We start from the raw sequence: 21618 nt of genomic DNA on the forward strand, positions 1-21618 counted from the left end.
GCCCCATGACAGATGGTTGTGAGCCACCATGTGGTTGCTGGGACTTGAACTCAGTACCACTGGAAGAGTAGTCAGTGCTCTTAACCACTGAGTCATCTCTCCATCTCACACCCCTTATTTTTACTGTCATGTATTTTATGCTATTATATGTGTGGGTGACCATGAGTTATGTCATATGTGTGATGGTCAGTAGACAACTTGCAGGAGGTGGGGGATATCTTCTTCCATATTGTGGGTCTAGGAACACAACTCCAGTTGTTAAGCTTGGTAGTTGAGCCAACTTTCTAGGCCAGGTTGTGAGTGTGTGATTTAAGTTACTCCATGACTTTTTTTTCTGTTTTGAATCTCCTCCGCATTTATGTATCAGGTTATGTGCCATTTTGTTTTTCATACGGCATTGAATTTACTAGAATATTAGAATCAACTTAGGGCAAGCATGGCAATGACATGCCTGTAATTTTTGCTCTTGGGAGGTGGAGGTTGGAGGATTGGGAATTCAAGGCTATTCCTCCACTATATAGTGAATTCATGGTCAGTCTAGGACACAAGAGACCCTGTCTCACAAAACTTAAAAAAAAACAAAAAAACAAAAAACAAAAAACAAAAAACCCTACTCAAGCCAAGAACCGTGACTCTTGATTCTCCTGTGGATGCAGAGAGTCAACACATGCGCCTGGACGCCAAAGCCCAGCGCCTGCGCACTGGGCAGTTTTTGCCTTTCGGTTTCCCCGCCCCCCTCCCCCCCCTCCTTTTGGAGTGTGCGCACCAAGAAAGACAAAGGTGGTGAAAGTGACCAAGCAGTCATTCCGGCGCATGCCCGTCCCTAAATTGACCAGGCTCCATTCCACTTTGTGTCAATTCCACTTTGTGGAAGCGGAAGTCCAATCCGATGGCGCGAGCGCGGTCCCTCTCTTCCCTTGATTGGTTTGCTTCCAGTGTTGTGGGGCGGGGAAAGGAAGGGACAGGGACAGTGGAAGGTTGGAATGGTACAGATAGAGCGTTCATCTCTTTCTGCGCAAGCGCAGAGAGGCGACCAGGAGGGGGCGTGAGAGAGTGCAAGAGAATGTGGAAGCCCTGACGCGCTGGCGAGCGGGAGCTGGGGCGCTAGCCTAGACGCCTGCGCCTTGGCCCTCCGGCTCCGCGCGCGGCGGGCGGGTGCCCTGTGCGCCTGCGCAGTAGGCGGCGGCGGCAGGGGGAGGTGGAGGCCGTGGAGCGGCAGCGCCAGCAGCGGGTCCCGGGACTGAGGCAGCAGCGGGGACGCCGGCGGGCGGAAGCTGAGGTGACGAAGGCGGCGGCGGCGGCGGCCGTTTCCCTCACGGTGGCGGAGACCAAGGCAGCGGCGGCGGCGGCGGACGGGGAGCGGCCCGGCCCCGGCCCCCTGCTCGTCGGCTGTAGCAGGGCCGCCGTGGGGCCGGCCCGGCTCCCGCCCCCCGCGGCTCCCCCTCCGGCTCCTCCTCCAGGGAGACGCCGGGGGCCCGGCCCGGCCCGCACTCAGGGCTCTGTTTCAGCTGCTGCTGGGGCAGTCGGAGGTGGTGGCGGCGCCATGGGCGGCCTGGCCTCTGGGGGGGATGTGGAGCCGGGACTGCCCGTCGAGGTGCGGGGTTCCAACGGGGCCTTCTACAAGGTGAGACGGCGCGTCGACCCGGGACACCCTCCTTAGCCCCCTCCCCCAGCCGAGGCAGGGAAGAGTGGAGCGGGATCGAGTTTCTGGAGCTTAGTTCTGACCCTTAGAACCTTCGACCCACGTTCCCACTCGAAACCCTCCCGGGGAGACCGTGGGAGTTAACCCTCGTGCTTTTATTTTTGAGCCCGCTATTACACCTGCTTTTATCCTCAGCTGAAAGCATGAACATCAGGTCATTACTGTGCGTGGATGGGAGTTCCTGGTCCCTCTGGAGAAACCCCTTTTCCTGGCTTCTAATCGACTTTTCTTGTTTTTTAGTGTAGGAGATACTTCAGCTTTTTAATCACATCTCCCCTACAGCCCAAGCACATGGAGGAGTCTCTTTCTTTTTCTACATGACCCCCTTGGGAAGGTCCACTGTCCCATATTAGGTCTTCGGTCTTCAGGGAGGCTTCTGCCTACTGGCTCTAGACTATTTGGTCAACTTTCATCTTACATTCCTGTTCCCAGTCTGACAAGAAATGGTCAAAACCCATTTGTGTATTTAGCGTCTTTGGCCTCAGGTATTAACAGCCAGCCAGCCAAAAAGTGGATTTGTTGGACAAGTCTGTCACCCCACCACACCTTTATTCCAAAACCAGCTATCTAGGGATGGATTCATGTTTAGCTCTGTGCCTCTAGATATATTTAGGTCATTCCTATATCTTCTTGGTAAGTTTAAGCTTCCCTATCTCTTAAAAGGCCATCTCAACAAGCTTCTGTTCTTATTCCAACAGATTTCTGCTTGTTGACAGTCTTTCTGGAAAGAAAAATATCAGAATTGCTTTTTCTTTGCCTAAGATTTGATTCCGGTGAACATTTTTGAGGGTTGTGGTTGGGACAAGATCCCCTGGCTGAACTCGAACTCTTCTGTACTCCTTCTCAGACTAGCATTACAGTTTCTGGCATTACAGATTGAGCCACCATGACAGACCAGAACTTTTGTTTTTCCTCCTTTCTATCCATCATCTACCCCATCTTCTGTATCTGTCCTGAGTCCATTCTGGATCCCCTTCACCCCTAATTTAGATTCAGACTGACTCTTCTCAACCCCTCCCCCCCCCAGGTATTTTCTTTATCTGATCGATGGGGTTCTGAACCTCTTTTGACTTTTATGGGTGGAATTGTCCCAGGAACGTTTGGTTCCTCTTGTACTCTTTTCATTCTGGAGAGGAAGAGGAATTTTCATAGCATTAGATAGATGAGGAGATCCCCTTTTCCTTCAGGTTTCCTCAGGTTGTCCATCTCCCTACCCTAGTAGAACTTTCTACTTTCTCATGCCCTTGGAAATAACTTTCTCTGACTCTACTATGAAATTGTATCTTTTTGTAGCTGAAAATGGACTTGAGTTTGCCCTACCACTGTGGATGGTTCCTACCCCCTCTTCAACTGATAAGTTACCCACTATAAATGTGGTGGCATTTTTTTTCCTTTTTGACCCAGTTCTTTACCCAGTGCCTATGGGTGCACATCTCCTAGCTTTAATGTAGCCTCTCAATTAAGTCTTGAGTCTTCTTATCTTGGTTTCTATATTCCTGTGTATCCTTATTGATATCCACCTACTCTGTTTATAGCTGAAGAAGGCTCCTAGCTGACTCTGACCCCCTGTCACTTTCCTAACTCTTAGTACTTTTTCTTCTGACTAGAACACTGTTTTTGTAACATTTCTGTTTCTTTAGCAAAAGTCTAATTCCTTTTGGGTTCTGATAGGACACATTAATGTTTTAATATCCTTTTCCCCACATTTGTATTACCTTTGTTAAAACAGTCTCCTTAGGCTGGGTATGGTGGTGTACACTCTAATCCTAGTATTTGGAAGGCTGAAGTAGGATTGTTGGAAGTTCAAAACTATTGTGGGGAATGGAATCCAGTCTAAAAAAACCAAAAAGTACTTTATAAGATGTTAGTTCTCTGTCTTTTTTTTTTTTTTTTTTTTTTTTTTTTTGTGGTTTTTCGAGACGGGTTTCTCTGTGCAGCCCTGGCTGTCCTGGAACTCACTCTGTAGACCAGGCTGGCCTTGAAGTCAGAAATTCGCCTGCCTCTGCCTCCCAAGTGCTGGGATTAAAGGCGTGCGCTACCACAGCCCGGCAATATGTTAGTTCTATTTTCCTTGATATGTTAGCCTCATCTGTGTCCTCACCCCAAAATGTTAAATTCCAAGAAAAGTGATGTATTTTTTCACTTGTTTGGTTTCTGAGGACAGGATTTCTCTATGTAGCTTTGGCAGCCCTGGACTCACTGGGATAGTCTGCCTTTGTTGAGTGTTGGGATTAAAAGCATCCACAACCACTCCTAGTTTGAAAAGTGATTTCTTCAATTGAGTGTGAGATCAAGATTAGATATTTGCTTTTGGTTTAGGGAAGCCTGGGAGCCATGCACAGCTGGGACAGATTAGTGCTCAGTTCAAATTCACTGTAGGGAATGGCTGAGAAGGACATGCTTTCTGTTACACATATGGATATCCAACAGAAAGTCTCTCTTGACTTTTGTCCTTTTATTCTGTGGGCCATAGCAGTGATAGATTTGAGTGAAGCATGGGCAGGATTCTTTGATAGTATAGAGTTAATAAACGCCAAATAATGAATGTAGATTTTGTATTCTGGCCACTTTAGCACTTTCTGCTCCATGACTGAGTTAAGACAATTCTCTAAAATTGGACTAAACTTTTTTAAACTCAGTGTAAAGTAGATACTTACCTATTCAAATCTTGCTGATTAATATTCATGACTCAGCAAACTTCAGTGTGAGTAAGGGAGTGACCTGTCTTTTAGATCTTTTAAGTTTGGGGAGATCCCTTTCTCCTCTCCCAAAACTGTGTTTTACTTTGATTTTTCCAGGGCCGATAGATACCAAATCTGAGATCTATGCTATTTTAGAAAATTATCCTATCAAACTCTGCTTTTCTGTCAGAACTCAATGTGTTTTGTTTTAAGGTGAGTGTCAGGTGGCTTGGCCTTTTAGCTGGGGACGACCTCGAACTCCTAGTTTCACTGGCTTCATTTCCCAAGTGCTGGGGTTACAGGTGCACACCACTAACCCCAACTTCATAGTGTGTTTTTAATTCTTTTTTGTTTGTGTGTTTTGGGAGGCAGTCTCGTTGTAGTTCAAGCTGGAACTTAGGATTCTCCTAGCTCTTCCTCCCACTGACTAGAATTTTATAGGTCTGTGCTATCTCACCTGGCATTACTTTCATTCTTTAAGTTGTACTTTTTCAACATGAAACATGTATTCACTTTCTGCTGTAGTCAGTCATATATTCTGTGTACCTTGTCTGGGTATTGTGGTTTTTTGTTTTTGTTTCTTGCTTGTTTGTTTGGTTGATTGGCTTTTTGGTTTTTCTTGAGACAGGATTTCCTCTGTGTAGCCCTGGAACTTACTCAGTAGGCTAGGCTGGCCTTGGAAGGGGTGGGCCACCACCACCCTGCTAAGATGGGGTCTTATTGTGTAGCCTGGAGCTTGCTCTGTTGATCAGGCTAACCTTGAACTTGAGGTCTCTCATCTTAGCCTTCCACATGCGAGGCAAGTACCCTTCCACTGAAGTACATCCTCAGCCAGGCATCCCTCCACCATTCTCTTACTTCTTTCTTCCTTCCCCTTTCCCTTCCTCCCTTTCATCTTTAAAAACATTTCTTCCCATATGGAGACAGGATTTTTAACTTTGATAACTCAAGATGGTCTGTAACTTAGCATGTAGCCTAAGCTGACCTCCAATTCTCAGATCTCATGCCTCAGGCTCCCACCAAACAGCCAAAACAGGTTGTATCTGAAGCAAAATTCAGATTTAGATTTTCTCATTATAAGGAAAGAATAGTAAGTGGTGATTGACTAGCTCTGTGAGGTGGGAGCTGTATTCTCCAGAACATTATTGGTATGTTTTCTCCTAGCCTCGGCCGCTATCCTAGTTACTGTGCTCAGGGTTGGTCTTTGTTTTTGATGTTGAGGATTGAATTAGGGCTTAATACTTGGTAAGCACACACGACACTGATATATATATTCCAGCCAAACCCCCCCCCCTCTCTATCTATCTATCTATCTATCTATCTATCTATCTATCTATCTAATCTATATAGTTTTTTTCAGGATAGGGTTTCTCTGTAGCCCTGGCTGTCCTGGAACTCACTCTGTAGACCAGGCTGGCTTGGTTAGAGATCTGCCTGCCTCTGCTTCTGAGTGTTGGGATTAAAGATATGGGACACTACCACCTGGCAACTATTCATTCTTTCTATCTATCTGTCTATCTGTCACCTATTGTTTCCATCCATCCATCCATGAGACACTGTCTCAATATATATTTCTGGGTAGCCTGAACTTGTGATATAGACCAGGCTGGTCTTGAATTTAAAAAGATTCACTTGACCCTACTTCTCAAATCCTGGGGCTAAGAACTCTCTAAACTGTCTCAACTTTTTTTTTTTTTTTTAAAGTTTTATTTATTTTATGTATGTGGGTACACTGTCTCTGTCTTCAGACACACCAAAAGAGGGTATCAGGTCTCATTACAGATGGTTGTGAGCCAACATGTGGTTGCTGGGAATTGAACTGAGGATCTCTGGAAGAGCAGATGTGCTCTTAACCACTGAGCCATCTCTAGCCCAACTGTTTCAACTTTTATCAAAAACAAACAAACAAACAAACAAACAAAAAAAAAAAAACAAAAAAAACCAGGGGCCAGGCGGTGGTGATGTACGCCTTTAATTCCAGCACTTGGGAGGCAGAGGCAGGTGGATTTCTGAGTTCGAGGCCAGCCTGGTCTACAGAGTGAGTTCCAGGACAGCCAGGGCTGCACAGAGAAACCCTGTCTCGAAAAAACAAAACAAAAAACCAGGAAGTACAAACTAATGTTTACTAAGCAAAAGCAACTTTGGGACTGAGGGTATGTAGTGCCAGTTGATAAAGCATGCATGAAACACTGTCAGCACCAAATAAACAGGGTGTAGTGGTGCATACCTGTGATCACAACAATATGTGGAAGATAGAAACAGGAAAACCAGAAGTTAAAGGCTCTGCTTCCTGTGAGTTTGAGACCAACCTGGGCTACTATCTCTAAAAGAAAATCTGTTACATATCTAAATGTAAAATAAAAATCTTGAGTCAGGGAGGTGGTTCAATAGGTAAAGATATCTATCAAGCCTGTGGACCTGAGTTTGATCCCAAGACCCACATGGTGGAAGAGAGCCTACTTCGATAGGTTGTTCTCTGGCATCCACACACATGTTGTCAGAAAAGCATGCATATGTTTACATACACATATACAATGTGTAGTTTAAAACACAGAAAGGGGTTAAAGAGATGGCTCAGCCTTGACTGCCCTTTCAGAGAACCCAGGTTCAATTTCCAGTACCCACATGACAGCTCATAATTGTCTGTAACTCCAAGATCTGACACCTTCAAACACATGCATGCAGGCAAAACACCGCTGCGCAAATGAATGAATGAATATTTAAAAACCACTAACAAAATTTCTAGACGACGTAGGAGAAAACTTGTGGCTTTGGATGTCAGAAGTTTCTTACCATAAAACCAGAGCCTATTTTGTAAAATAATAATAATAATGAATTGGACTTTGTCAAAACTAGAAAGAACAACTGAGACTGTAGGTTGAATATACAGTTTAGGCCTTCTTAGGAAAGAGAAACTAGCTATTTAATGATTCCTATTATGATCTCAAGATTGGAGGCTTTACATATTTTATTTTCAGATTCAGTTGTTATTTTTGTCCATTCAGAACTATGACATCTTTTAAATTGTAGGGATATATATATGTATGTATATATATATATGTGTGTGTGTGTGTGTGTGTGTATATATATATATATATATGTATATATATATATACATATATATATATGTATGTATTATTTTGAACTTCTCCAGTGTGTTCTATTTATTCTCCAAGGACTTAGGCCTCTGGGTACTAAGTCTGCCAGGTCTCTAGGGTTCAGACCCTTCTCTCTGTTGACAGTCCTGATATCTTCTAGGTGTTCTAGTGCAGTCTTTCACTGTCTTGTGGGATATCCTTGGCCTTGCTGAAAGTCCCTAGTTTTTTAATTGAACTCTGGCAAGCTGCTTAGCTCTTTGGGAGAAGACAGGTAGGGAGGTAATGGGCCCTGAGTACACCACCAGCCCCTGGGCTGTTATAGTGCAGGTTTTACTTTGTGCCTATTCCATGTTCTTTCTAGATTCTGTCAGTATTATTTCCTTTCTCATTGTTTATATTCTTTTCCATCACAGTTTTTCTGGCTATGTTCAGTCTGCTCACATGTCCAGCTAAAACTTTTTTTTTTTTCCCCCGAGACAGGGTTTCTCTGTATAGTCCTGGCTGTCCTGGAACTCACACTGTAGACCAGACTGGCCTTGAACTCAGAAATCCACCTGCCTCTGCCTCCCAAGTGCTGGGATTAAAGGCGTGCGCCACCACTGCCTGGCCGGCTAAAAAAAACTCTTAATTTCAAAGGTTTCTGATATTTCTTTCCTCATGGCTAAGGTAGTAGTAAAATGTATTTTCATTTATGTTTTTTATATTTTGAAATTTTTTTCTAGGGCTTTGTGAAGGATGTCCATGAAGACTCTGTCACTATCTTCTTTGAAAACAAGTAAGACCCTGGGAATAGTCAAGCTCACGCGGCCCTAGAAGGAGGGTAATAAGTGGGCTGCTGAGTCCTATATGAGGCCTGCAGTAGGTGGGCGAGAGCTGAGGGTTTGGATGGGAAGTCCAAGAAAGGAAGAACAGATAGCTTGGCGCAAGTTTTGGTCACTTAATAGTTGGTAGCAAGGGATAAAAGGCCACTATGGAACAGGGTCTGGTGCTTTGACTCTTTATTACTGGGAAGAATAAAAGTGGTCTAGCTAAGGGAGCAAGCCCTTTGTGAAGAAGTAGACAATGTGAACAGCTTCATGTCACTGTTTTCTTGTAGCTGGCAGAGTGAGAGACAGATTCCCTTTGGGGATGTCCGACTACCACCTCCAGCTGACTACAATAAAGAGATCACAGAAGGAGATGAAGTAGAGGTAAGGACTGTGAGGTCCACCTTTCCAGTGTTCGTTTGCTTTATTAGGAGTCTTGGTTTTTTTGCTTTATGATTTTGTTCTTTCCTTTTCTGAGCCACCATATCTAACCATGTAGTTAGTGAAGTAAAATGCAGCAGTGGCTTGCTATGTGGCTATGACCTGAGGGTTCCAAGTTTAAAAGGATCTGCTTCTTCATTTGTGATAAGTCCACTTAAAGTTTAACTCCTCCAGTTCCAATATATTTGTGCATGTGTGAGAAAGAGAGAGAGAAAGAGAGAGGGATAGACAGACATTCCTGGGGATTGAAACCCTGGCCTTGGGCTTTGGGCATGTGAGGCAAACATTCTACCACTGAAATCCCCAACCCAAATACTTGGAAGGCGGAGGGAGGGGAATCACTTAGGCCCAAGAGTTTGTGATCATTCTAGTTCAGTGTAGTGAGACCTCCATCTCTCTCTCTCTCTCTTTTCCCTCTACCCCCTCTCCCTTTCCTTCTTTCTCCCTCCCCTCCCTCCCTCCCTCCATTCTTCCCTCTCTCTCTCTCTCTCTCTCTTTCTCTCTCTCTCTCTCTTGTACTATGTTGATGAATTCACACACACCAGAAGAGGGCATCAGATCCCATTACAGATGGTTGTGAGCCATCATGTGGTTGCTGGGAATTGAACTCAGCAGGACCCCTGGAAGAGCAGTCAGTGCTCTTAACCACTGAGCCATCTCTCCAGCCCAAGACCTCCAGCTCTTTTTCCTCAGTGTGAATTACTTTGTGTGTATGTGTGTATGTTCGAAGGGCATGAGAGTGCTACAGCTCACGAGTGGTGGTCATGATTGCTGTGAGCTCTGGGACTTGAACTCAGGTTGCTGGGCATAGAGAGCTCTTGTCCTCTGGGCAAAAAAAGTGAACTAAATAAAACTCAGTGACCTCATTAGTATCTCCTTGTTTCCTTTTTGTGAGTTTAGGAATGCTTTCTGGGTATCTGGATGCTTTCTCCAATTTTTGATGTTTTTGGATAGTCTTCAATGCCATTTCTCTTTATTTCTAACTTTTTCAGGTCTATTCGAGAGCCAATGAACAGGAACCTTGTGGTTGGTGGCTGGCTCGGGTGCGGATGATGAAGGGAGATGTGAGTGACTGAAGCCCTTTGGGGAGTTCCTGAAACTGTTCTTTTGTTCATGAAAAGGTAGCAGGTGGATGCTCAGGTCATACACATTCTTTTCTTTTCTGCCAGTTCTATGTCATTGAGTATGCTGCCTGTGATGCTACCTACAATGAGATTGTCACTCTGGAACGACTTCGGCCAGTTAATCCCAATCCCCTTGCAACCAAAGGCAGCTTCTTCAAGGTTACCATGGCTGTGCCTGAGGATCTTAGAGAGGCGTGAGTGTTGGAGAGGTTGGGAACTGGAGGCTGTCTACAGTGCCAGCCTCTGTCCTCATTTCTCCCAGGTCTCCCACTCTTCACTTTGCTCTGTTCATACCCTGGCCCTGTGAGGACCTTTTTGCATGATATGCCCGTAGCTCTTCCATTTTTCATCTTTATCTCTCTGTCTTTCTGTCTGTCTGTCTTAGTTTTGTTTTGAGATAGCCTCACTACACTGCTCTGGTTGGCCTAAAACTGTGTAAACCAGAATGGCCTTGCAGTCACAGAGATCACCTGCCTGTGCTGGGACTAAAGCTGTGGCCCACTGTGCCTTGCTGTCCTTATTTTAAAAAATGATTTTCTTTTTCTTTCTTTTTTTTTTTTTTTTAATTTTGGTTTTTCGAGACAGGGTTTCTCTGTGCAGCCCTGGCTGTCCTGGAACTCACTCAGTAGACCAAGCTGGCCTCGAACTCAGAAATCCACCTGCCTCTGCCTCTGCCTCCCAAGTGCTGGGATTAAAGGTGTGCGCCACCACTGCCTGGCTAAAAATTGCTTTTCTTAAGCCTTGGTTTTTTTTTTTGTTGTTTTTTGTTTTTTTTTTTTTTAAACAGGGGTTCTACCTCTCTTGTTTTCTCCTCTCTGCTTTTTGTTCCTGAGCTTCTTATGCCCCCTGTCCTGAGAATGTTACTTTTTTCTGCAGCTGCTCCAATGAAAATGTGCATAAAGAGTTCAAGAAAGCACTGGGAGCCAACTGTATCTTTCTCAACATCACAAACAGTGAGCTCTTTATCCTGGTGAGTTTTCATGCTTGAATTTAACATAAGCCTTGCCAACAGTCTTTCCTTTTTCCTATTTAAACTTTTGGGAAAGTGGGTATGTGGCTTTGCTCGTGCTGGACTGTGTGTCCATGCTTGCTTTAGTTCTTCTGACACTTATGGGACCTGGTAGCCTTGCCTTTCCTTAATTTTCCTTATATATGACTTTAATTTATTCCCCTTTTTTCTATGCTAGAATTAAACCATGATTTTCACACACCTATGTGCTCTAGAGAAGTACCCTGCCATCTAGCTGTTGTACCCCAGCCCTTGGATATATTTGCATCTGTGTGTATATACATATTTGCGTATATATATATAGGTGCACATCTGAGTTGGAAACCCTTAAGTGTTGGTGTCAGGCATCTCTTAATCATATACACTTTACAGGGCAGCTTATCTTCACCTAACCCAGAGCTAGCCAACTTTGGGTAGCCAGCCAGCTCTGGGGGATTCCTGTCCCTGCCTTCTCCATGTGTCTTACAACCACCTTTAACTCTAGTTCCAGGGCACCTGATACCCTCTTCTGGTCTTTGTACCTATGTGCACATAACATAGTCACACACACACACAGAGCTGTGCATGCATGCATGCATGCATGCATACATACATACATACATACATACATACATAAATCTTTTTTGTTGTTTTTGTTTTTTTGTTGTTATTTTGTTTTTTTTGAGACAGGATCTCACTGTGTAGCTCTGGCTGTCCTGGAACTCACTATGTAAACCAGACTAGCCTCAAACTCACAAGATCCACTTGCCTGTCTCTCCCAAGTGCTGAGATTAAAGGCATACACTACCCTACCCCTCTGCCTGCTATAAATGTTTAAAGATGAAAAAAGCAAACATTGTATAACTCTCTTCTTGTATTTGCTCTTTATTGTCAAATGACTCCTGTCAGTATTTAGCTATTCAGTTGCTACGTGACTGACAATAGTTTTCATGTAGCCTACCACATTTCTTTTGTTTTCTTTGAGACAAGTTCTTATTGTTTATCCTTGGCTGGCCTGGTATTCACTGTAAACTGAAGGTGCCCTTGACTTAGTGACAGCTTTCCTGCTTTATCTTCCCTAGTTTTGAGATAGGCATGTGCTACCACCTCTTTTTTTTTTTTTTTCTTTTTTTTTCTTTTAGAAATGTATACAGCATTCTGCCTGCATGTACCCTGCAGGTCAGAAGAGGTCACCAGTTCTCATAGATGGTTATGAGCCACCATGTGGTTGCTGGGAATTGAACTCAGAAGCTCTGGAAGAGCAGTCAGTGCTCTTAACCTTTGAGCCATCTCTCCAGCTCATGCTACCACCTTATTTTAAACTTCATTTCTTGCCAGGTGGTGATGGCGCACGCCTTTAATCCCAACACTCAGGAAGCAGGCAGAGGCAGGCGGATCTCTGTGAGTTCAAGGCCAGCCTGGTCTACAGAGTGAGTTCCAGGACAGCCACAGCTACACAGAGAAACCCTGTCTTGAAAAACAAAAAGCCAACTTCATTTCTTGATACCTGCCCTTTTTCAGGGACTGGCATTCTGATGCCAAGTCTCTAATGCTTCCCTGGTGTGTATTTTTCTTTTTTCTTTTTTTTCTTTTAATTTCATTTTATGTGTATTGCTGATTTGCCTGCATGTGTGTCCGTGTGAGGGTGTCAGATCTCTTGGAACTGGAATTACAGACAAGTGTGAACTGCCATTTAGGTGCTGGGAATTGTACCTAGCTCCTCTGGCAGAAAGCAGTCTATTCTCTTAACCTCTGAGCCACTTCTCTCTAGCCCATGTATTTTGCTTTTATACTTCTTGTTCATTTCCCAGTCAACCACAGAAGCCCCTGTGAAGAGGGCATCTTTGCTGGGTGATATGCATTTCCGAAGCCTTCGAACCAAATTGCTGCTCATGTCCCGCAATGAAGAAGCTACTAAGCACCTAGAGGTAAGTTTTGGCTGAATAATAATGTCCTTTCCTTTCTCATTTTCTTTTGTTTCTGAAACACATAGACAAAGGCTATACAAGTCATTAGTCCTGGGTGGCTATTTTGTCTCATAATCTTCAGAGGACAGTATTATACTGTGGTTTGGCATGGATTTAAAAGGTTTGGTTTTGTTCCTCTTGTGGGTTTTTTGTTTTGTTTGTTTTTATTTTTGAGCCTGGGTTCTTTGTATAGCCCTGGGTGTCCTAGAACTCACAAGAAATCTACATGTCTCTGACCCTGGAGTGCTGGGATTAGTGGCATGTGCCACCACTGCCCAGCAATGTTGTTTTGAAACAGGGTCTCACTGGTTTCCTGGCCTGGAATTCTCAGGGTTTCACTGCTGTGAATAGACACCATGACCAAGTCTTATAAGGACATTTAATTGGGGCTGGCTTACAGGTTCAGAGGGACAGTCCATTATCATCAAGGCAGGAACATGGCAGCATTCAGGCAGGAGGAGCTAGAGTTCTATATGTCTATCATCGGGCTTGCTAGTGGTAGACTGGTTTCCAAGCAGCTAGCCCTAGGGTATTAAAGCCCATGACACACCTACTCCAACCAAGGCTACACTTCCTAATAGTGCCACTCCTTGGACCAAGCATATACAAACCATCAGATTCCACTCCCTGGCCCCATAGGCTTGTTCAAACACATGAGGCTTTGGGGGCCATACTTACATATTGCATAATAAAAAATACATTTAGTCCAACCTCCAGAGTCCCCATAGTCTATAGCAGTCTCAGTAATGTTCAAAGTCTCTTCTGAGAGTCATCCAATCACTTGCTTAACTTGGTTTAAGCAAGACAGGAAACCAACTGGGCAAACTCCAGACTCTGCATCTCCATGTCTGATGTCAAAGCAGTCTTCAGATCTCCAACTCCTTTTTCATCTTTGTTGACTGCAACAAACGTCCTGTCTCCTGGGCTATTTCCACTCCCTGTTAGCACCTTTCCTCAGCAGATAGCCCATGGTTCTGGCATCTCAAACATCTTGGGGTCTCTAAGGCAACTTAAACTTCACATCTTGTTTCATAGTCTGGGATGGACACTTGATCTTCTGGGTTCCTCCAAAGGGCTTAGGTCACTTCTCTCTAGCTCTTCCCTCTGTAGCACTCTAGGCTGTGTTTGACACCACTCCACTGCTGCTCTTGGTGGTCATCCCATGGTACTGGCATCTCCAATACACTGGTGTCTTCCACTGCAACTAGGCTTCACTGGTAGCCTCTCTTCATGGTGCCATGACCCCTTCTGTCCTGGGCTGTCAGCTGCAACCGAGGCTTCACCTTCACCAGTGGCCTTCCAAGGCCTCTCACAGTGCCAAGCCCCAGCTGTTCTCCATGACCCCTTCATGCCTTCAAAACCAGTACCACCTGGGTGACTGTTACACATTACAAAGTACAGCTGCAGCATCAGGTACAACCTTGGCTATCTCTAGAACACAGCTTCTTTGTGCTCTCAGAAAACACTCTCTAGAAGATTTCACCTCAATGGTGCTGCTCTCTTCTTAATCACCGCTAATTTCTTAGCTCCAGCTAACCAGCATCAGTTGTCCCAGTAGTCTGCTTCTCTTGACTACAAAGCCAAGATGTGTGGACGAAGCTGCCTAAGGTCTGCTGTTTGCTGGGGCTAGAACATGGCCACCTCACGCCGCCGTTACATCATTGCCAGCTTTCTGTTTTCTAACTACTTCACTGCCTAGCGGGGCTGTCCTGGAACTCATTCTGTAAATTGATGTTGGACTCATCTCCTGAGATTAAAGGCTTGTACCATCATGCCTTGACCTTTAGCTGGGTGGGATCTTGCCTGGAGGTCATCACTCCCTTAATTTAATTTTATATCCAAGAACACAGAATTCAGCTCAATTTTGCTTCCTGGTGCCCCTTTAGTACTTGAACCATATATTTTATATTTTTTTCTTTTCTCAGTTTGTTGTTTAAAATGCTCTTCATGAGAGTTAACCGGAGAACAAAGTCTGTGACGGGCATTTTTGAGACTTCGTTTGTCAGTGCAGTTAATCTGAGTCTTTTCACCTTAGCCTCAGACTTTTCAGACAAAGGCAAAAAGTAGCTACATTCTTTACCAAAATACCACAAAACCAGTCTCTAGGCCACATATGGATATTCTCCACTGAAACCTCTTGGGACACGTCAGCAAAATTTAAATCACTCTCAGTAACAAAAGTTCCATATTCTTACTAGGATAGCCCATTAAGCCCTATTTAAAGCATTCCGCTTTCCAAATCTACACTCTTCCTAAGAAAAGCATGGTTAGACCTATCACAGCAATATCGAAGTCCCTGACACTAACTTCTGTCTTAGAATTTTACTGCTGACCAAGGCAACTTATAAGGACAACATTTAATTGGGGCTGGGTTACAGGTTCAGAGGTTCAGTCCATTATCAAGGTGGGAACATGGCAGTATCCAGGCAGGCATGGTGCAGGAGGAGCTGAGAGTTCTACATCTTCATCTAAAGGCTCCTAGGACAAGGGTATTAAAGCCTATGCTTACAGTGACACAACTACTCCAACAGAGCCACACCTTCTACTAGTGCCACTCCCTGGGCCAAGCATATACAAACCACACCAGGATAGCCTCAGACTCAAAGAGGTTGCCCACTTCTCAAATGCTAGGATAGCAGGCATGGACCATTTTGCCTGGCTGAGTTTTGTCTGCTTGTTTGTTTTCATCAGGGTTTTTTTTTTTTTTTTTTGAGTAGGGGTGTTTTGGGTTGGGTTGGAGACAGGATTTCTTGGCTGTCCTGAAACTCCAATCCAACTGCCTGGATTCAAAGGCATGTGCCACCAAATGCCCGGCTGGTTTTGGTTTTAAGTTTTGTTGTTGTTGAGGTTTTTGTTTGTTTGTTTTGTTTTTTTGTTTTTGTTTTTTTTGAGACAGGGTTTCTCTGTATAGCCCTGGCTGTACTGGAACTTACTCTGTAGACCAGGCTGGCCTTGAACTCAGAAATCCTGCCTCTGCCTCCCAAGCGCTAGGGTTAAAGATGTGTGTCACCACTGCCAGGCAAAACTCAAGTTTTTTTTATGTAGCTAAAAGTGACATTTAATTTTTGATCTTATTGCCTTCCTCCATCGTCCTGGTGTTGGAATTGCAGATGTGGCCACTACATCTGTTTTTTGTATTGCTGAAGGTTTAACCCAGAGCTTCCTGCATACTGAGCAAGCACTCTTATCTGCTGAACTACACTTCCATTCCACAAGTCGTTTCCCCCACCCCTCTGGGCACAGGATGGAACACAGAATCTGTTGCTTCCTAGGCTAGTGTCCCTCTGTTGAGCCTGGAACATGCAGCTCTCATGAACACTCATTCAGGAAAACATGCATGCACATAACCACTTTGATGTCAGCCTTGTCTAACCCTCTTGCTAGTCTTTTTTTTTTTTTCTTTTATTTTTTAAGCAGAATAAACATGGATTTATTAATGAAAAGAGAACTCCTGATAGTGGGAAGGGCTCAAGAGAGGAATACCATTTTTACTCATTTGAGATTAAGTAGGCCAGCTGTAAGGACTTGTTAGATGATAAACCAGACAGTGTCTGTCTGTCTTGTTAAGGATAATTCAACCAGTTAGTGTTGGAGCCAAGTCTAGAGCTTTGGTGGCTTTTAGCTCAAACTGCCCTCATTACATTCCCCACTGTCCATAAGCCCTGGTATTTAAAGGTGCCTGAGGTCTCCATGGAGGTGTTAGTGGCTAAGCAGACTGGTGGTTATGGTTTTCTTCACACATTTTTTTCCCTCCACACGTTTAAACTAAACAAAGGATTAGGCATCTGGAACATGTGTTCTGAGATTTCACCACCAGGATCTGACAGTGCCTTTTTCTTTCAGACAAGTAAGCAGTTGGCAGCAGCATTCCAAGAGGAGTTTACAGTTCGAGAGGATCTGATGGGTCTGGCAATTGGAACGCATGGTGCCAACATCCAGCAGGCTCGAAAAGTGCCAGGAGTGACTGCTATTGAGTTGGGCGAAGAAACCTGCACTTTCCGAATCTATGGGGAGGTCAGTAAAAGATTGGACCAAAGCCGGGCGGTGGTGGCGCACGCCTTTAATCCCAGCACTCGGGAGGCAGAGGCAGGCGGATTTCTGAGTTCGAGGCCAGCCTGGTCTACAGAGTGAGTTCCAGGACAGCCCGGGCTATACAGAGAAACCCTGTCTCGAAAAACCAAAAAAAAAAAAAAAAAGATTGACCATTGGGGTCCTTTGGGTAACAGAGGGGATTGAGGCTGAGGTGGAAAGCAAATATGGTGACCTTCCTGCCTGACTTTGGTGACAAGTTATTTCTCCAAAGTCAGAGAATGGCAGAGAGATCCAGATTCTATTTTACTTTCTTTTTATAGACGCCAGAAGCATGCAGACAGGCTCGAAGCTACCTTGAATTTTCTGAGGACTCTGTACAAGTGCCCAGGAACTTGGTTGGTGAGTTTGAGTGTGTGTATAAAGGATTAAAGTTAGAGCCCTGGTGGTAGAGTTTTGAATACAGTTTTGGCCACCTAAGTAGAATTGATGCCACTCTGGACATAAGGACAGAATAAACAGTCTGACATGCAAATAAGAAAGGGGGTAATAAACCTGTAGGGATTATATATAGCATTTTTGTCTCGTGGAAAGTTTGAGATTCCTAGAAGCAGGAGAAATGTGCAATATATGTAAATAACAGTCTATAGAAGAGTTTTAATTTTATTTTCTTAATGATAACAACAGAAATTAAAAGCCTAATTCTTTCTATATCCATTTAGGCAAAGTGATTGGAAAGAACGGGAAAGTGATTCAGGAGATTGTGGATAAGTCTGGTGTGGTGAGGGTTCGTGTGGAAGGTGATAATGACAAGAAGAACCCCAGGGAGGAGGTACTGCTTTCTGGGGGCTGGCGACTTGTGGAGGGCAGAGCACAGAACCTTTTGTTTGCCCTTGTATGCTATGATCCTGTCTCTTTGAGGGTGGGCTTAACATTTCAGGCTTTAAGTTGTGCTGTTCCTGTCTCTGTTTCCCGAGAGCTAAGATCATGAGTGCCATCACACCTGACTTCTAATCTTCCTGTTGGTCTTTTCTCCAGGGAATGGTTCCCTTCATATTTGTTGGCACCCGAGAGAATATCAGCAATGCCCAGGCACTGCTAGAGTATCACCTCTCCTACCTGCAGGTACCCATATCAGAAGCCTGGGAGAAGGACAAACTAGGGTAGCAAGGAGGGCATGGACTGCTAGTATATAATCTTTGGGACTGTCGTGCCTGGTTTGTCTTTTTGTAGAACCAGGACCATTGATGGATATTTCGGCTCTGGACTGTATTCCAAAATGTTGTTTTTAAGCCTTTGTCTTCCTAAGCCTAAGTCTTGAAAGCTTACTAGCACAGGACCATGATATGGGTGGAGGAAGGGGACTATCTACTCTTAATTCTCCTGGGTTGTCGTCCATCTTTCCAACCAGGAGGTTGAACAGCTTCGCTTGGAGAGACTGCAAATTGATGAACAGCTTCGGCAGATCGGGCTGGGCTTCCGTCCTCCTGGGAGTGGACGGGGTGGCAGTGGTGGTGGCAGTGACAAGGCGGGCTATACCACAGACGAGAGCTCTTCCTCTTCCCTGCACACGACCAGAACCTATGGGGGCAGCTATGGGGCCCGGGGCCGGGGCCGGAGGACTGGTGGTCCTGCCTATGGTGAGACAGCTGTGTGGGCAGTGGAGGTGGGTGGACCTGAGGAAAGCAGTGACGCAACTGGCTTGGGTCCTTGGGAGTGACAGGAGGAATTCTAGTTTGGATGTGGTGTTTGAACTCCTAAGGCAAGCGCCAGTGTCTTGAATAAACCTTTGTGTGTTCTTCAGGCCCCAGCTCAGACCCCTCCACAGCTTCTGAGACAGAGTCAGAAAAGAGAGAGGAGTCTAATCGAGCAGGACCTGGTGACAGAGATCCCCCAAGCCGTGGAGAAGAAAGCAGGAGACGGCCAATTGGGGGCCGGGGAAGGGGACCCCCACCTGTTCCCCGGCCTACCTCAAGATACAGCTCGTCATCTATTAGCTCAGGTGAGAGAGCTGGGGTCATGTATGCAGGCTTAAATGAGAAAATAGTGGCCACCTGACTCCCCAGCCACTTCCTTTTTTTCACCAGTGCTAAAGGATCCAGACAGCAATCCTTACAGCCTATTGGACACATCTGAACCAGAGCCTCCAATTGATTCAGAGCCTGGTGAACCTCCTCCAGCAAGTGCCCGTCGTCGCCGGTCCCGCCGCCGTCGTACTGATGAGGATAGGACTGTCATGGATGGAGGCCTGGAGTCTGATGGTCCTAACATGACAGAGAATGGCCTGGGTGAGGGGCGAGCTTGGAGAATTCTTAGAGGTGTGAGAAGGAATGAACAATGAGAGGGTGAGTGTATGACTTTTCTTTACTCCACAGAAGAGGAATCAAGACCCCAGAGACGTAATCGCAGCCGCCGCCGCCGTAATCGCGGTAACCGGACTGATGGGTCCATCAGTGGAGACCGCCAACCAGGTCAGCTGAGATACAGGATTGGAACCTTCCTAGAGCTAAAATGAGATGCCTCGTTTGCTGGGAAAACCAGGGTTGGATTCGGTGGGATCCATGGGGTCCCTGAGTTCCTGTGTCTTTCCTAGTGACTGTGGCTGACTACATCTCACGGGCAGAGTCTCAGAGCCGCCAGCGGCCACCTCTGGAACGCATGAAACCCACAGAGGATTCTCTTTCAGGACAGAAGGTAGACAATCAAGATAAAGCTTAGCCCACTTTGTTTGTTTGTTTGGGGCAGATACACAGAAAACTTTGCTATGTTGAATTGACTGTATTTGGCAGAGTTCAGGTTAAGCTGAGGGTAGAGCAGAGCAGGCACAAACAGGAGACAAGGCTAATGGTGACTTGAGCACAGGGAGATTAGGGAACTGGTCTCCAGGTGTGTCTGTAGTGAGATGCAATGCCTACATCTTGTATACTTATGAACTGCTTTCTTTTTGTTTTCCTCCTGCTTCTTCTATAGGGTGACTCTGTCAGCAAGCTTCCCAAGGGCCCCTCAGAGAATGGGGAGCTCTCTGCCCCCTTGGAGTTGGGTAGTTTGGTGAATGGAGTTTCATAAAACCTCCAGTCCACATCCCTCCTCTCTCCATCTCGCTTGCTGCCCACCACCATGGCCCTCATGGGTCCAACTGACCTGCGCTGGAGCTGCTCTTATCTATGGGGGAGGGGGGTGGCACAGCAGCTTGGGTCCCCCCCCAACCTCCAGGAGCTAGTGGAGGGGTGTGTAACAGGGTCATACCCCCCTCCCTCTTGTCCACCCTACCCCCAGGGTGAGGGGAGCCTCCCCTTCCCTATCAGACTGGATGTGCCTTTATCCTCTAATGCCCCGACCTCTGAACACCCCCATTCTCCGCCTGTTGGTGGGGGTGCTCCTTGACCCACCCAGATTTGACAGTTCAGGGGGGCTCCCCTGCTATCCCTCCTCCCATCCTGTACCCCCCATTTCTGGGGCCTCATCACTGTGGAAGACGGGGATAGTGAGGGCATTTGTGGGTGGGAGGCATGGGGAAGGTTTTGGAATAGAACCAGGGGTGTGTATGAAGGGGGTGACAAGGTCTCCCAGGGAGTTGGGAAATACCTTGTCTGGTGGATGAGAAGGCGTATTTATTTTTCACTGTACAGTATTTAAAAAGAGAATAAAAAAATCCAAATGGCCTTGTGTTTCCTATGTTGCCTTTTCCACCAGTCTGGGCTGAAATCTCTAGGGCTGACCTGCACTGGTCCCTAGCTCTTGTTCTGTCTCCTTTATTATTGGCTCTTCATTCTGTGTCAGGAAGATGATATTCTGGGAATTGCTGCATCCTTGATTCTCTTCTCCATGGCCAGAGAGGACTGTGCTTCAGACCTTGCTGTTTCTTCCCTCCCTTGGTTGATGATAAGATTGGGCCACTCCTGAGCCCTGAGTCACAGGAGGATAGGCTCCTTGGAGCTGGAGCTGTTCCTGCTAGGAGCTGAGAGTCTGAGCAGGCTATTTAATCCGATTATCTGGGGCCTGGGGCACAGGCTGGGCCTTCAGCAGAGGGGAAAATAGGGTTTCCTCACCATGGCCTCTAGAACTCAGAAGGGTCAGATTGTATTTCTGGCCTGGTGTTGCTCTAGCTCCAGAATCCATATCAGTGACCTCAGCTTTTGGGGGCCTCAAGGGTAAAGAGGTAGTGTCTATCCAAATTGGGAAACTCCAGAGCTAGCTAGGTGCATTGAGGGGTGAAGGCCAGCCTTAGGGTATGTTGAATGCTTTCTTTGAGAAGCTATAACCTTAAAATGGGATTCTTAAGGAATGAGGTGGTGGGCACACGCCTTTAATCCCTGCATTCACTCGGGAGTCCTAAAGGCAGGTGGATCTCTCGAGTTCAAGGGCAGCCTGATCTACAGAGTGAGTTCAGGGACAGACGGGGCTTAAAAGTGAAAAACCCTGTCTTATATTTAAAAGGAAAAAAATAAGGGACTCAGGCAGAGGCAGATGGATCTTGATCAAGGCCAACCTAGTCTACACAAGGAGTTGCAGGGCAAACAGGGCTATATGTTGCACTCCCTGTCTCAAATAATTGCACTTAAAGTATCAAGGGGTTAAAGAAAACTCATGTTAGGCGTACGCCTTTAATCCCCACACTTGGGAGGCAGAGGCAGATGGATTTCTGGGTTCGAGGCCAGCCTGGTCTACAGAGTGAGTTCCAGGACAGCCAGGACTACACAGAGAAACCCTGTCTCGAAAAATAAAAAAAGGAAAGAAAAGAAAACTCAGGTTAGCTGTATTCTCTGTAATCAGTCACCAAGA

At 45.6% G+C, this 21618-nt stretch overlaps 1 protein-coding gene across 1 annotated transcript; it reads left to right on the forward strand.

The window, feature by feature from the left end:
* Nucleotides 1–1178: 1178 nt before the first annotated feature.
* Fxr2 (FMR1 autosomal homolog 2) lies at nucleotides 1179–20498 on the forward strand. The gene is made up of 17 exons (XM_028780125.1): nucleotides 1179–1624; nucleotides 8204–8256; nucleotides 8578–8671; nucleotides 9721–9792; nucleotides 9898–10046; nucleotides 10729–10822; nucleotides 12652–12768; nucleotides 16651–16821; nucleotides 17160–17238; nucleotides 17559–17668; nucleotides 17875–17961; nucleotides 18248–18476; nucleotides 18641–18838; nucleotides 18924–19124; nucleotides 19212–19307; nucleotides 19430–19530; nucleotides 19807–20498. Exons 1-17 carry the CDS (start codon nucleotides 1544–1546, stop codon nucleotides 19900–19902), a joined length of 2028 nt encoding a protein of 675 aa, XP_028635958.1. The 5' UTR covers nucleotides 1179–1543; the 3' UTR covers nucleotides 19903–20498.
* The last annotated feature ends 1120 nt before the right edge of the window (nucleotides 20499–21618 follow it).

Source organism: Grammomys surdaster, unplaced genomic scaffold, assembly GCF_004785775.1.
Source record: "Grammomys surdaster isolate TR1022 unplaced genomic scaffold, NIH_TR_1.0 364, whole genome shotgun sequence".
Lineage (NCBI taxonomy): Eukaryota > Metazoa > Chordata > Mammalia > Rodentia > Muridae > Grammomys > Grammomys surdaster.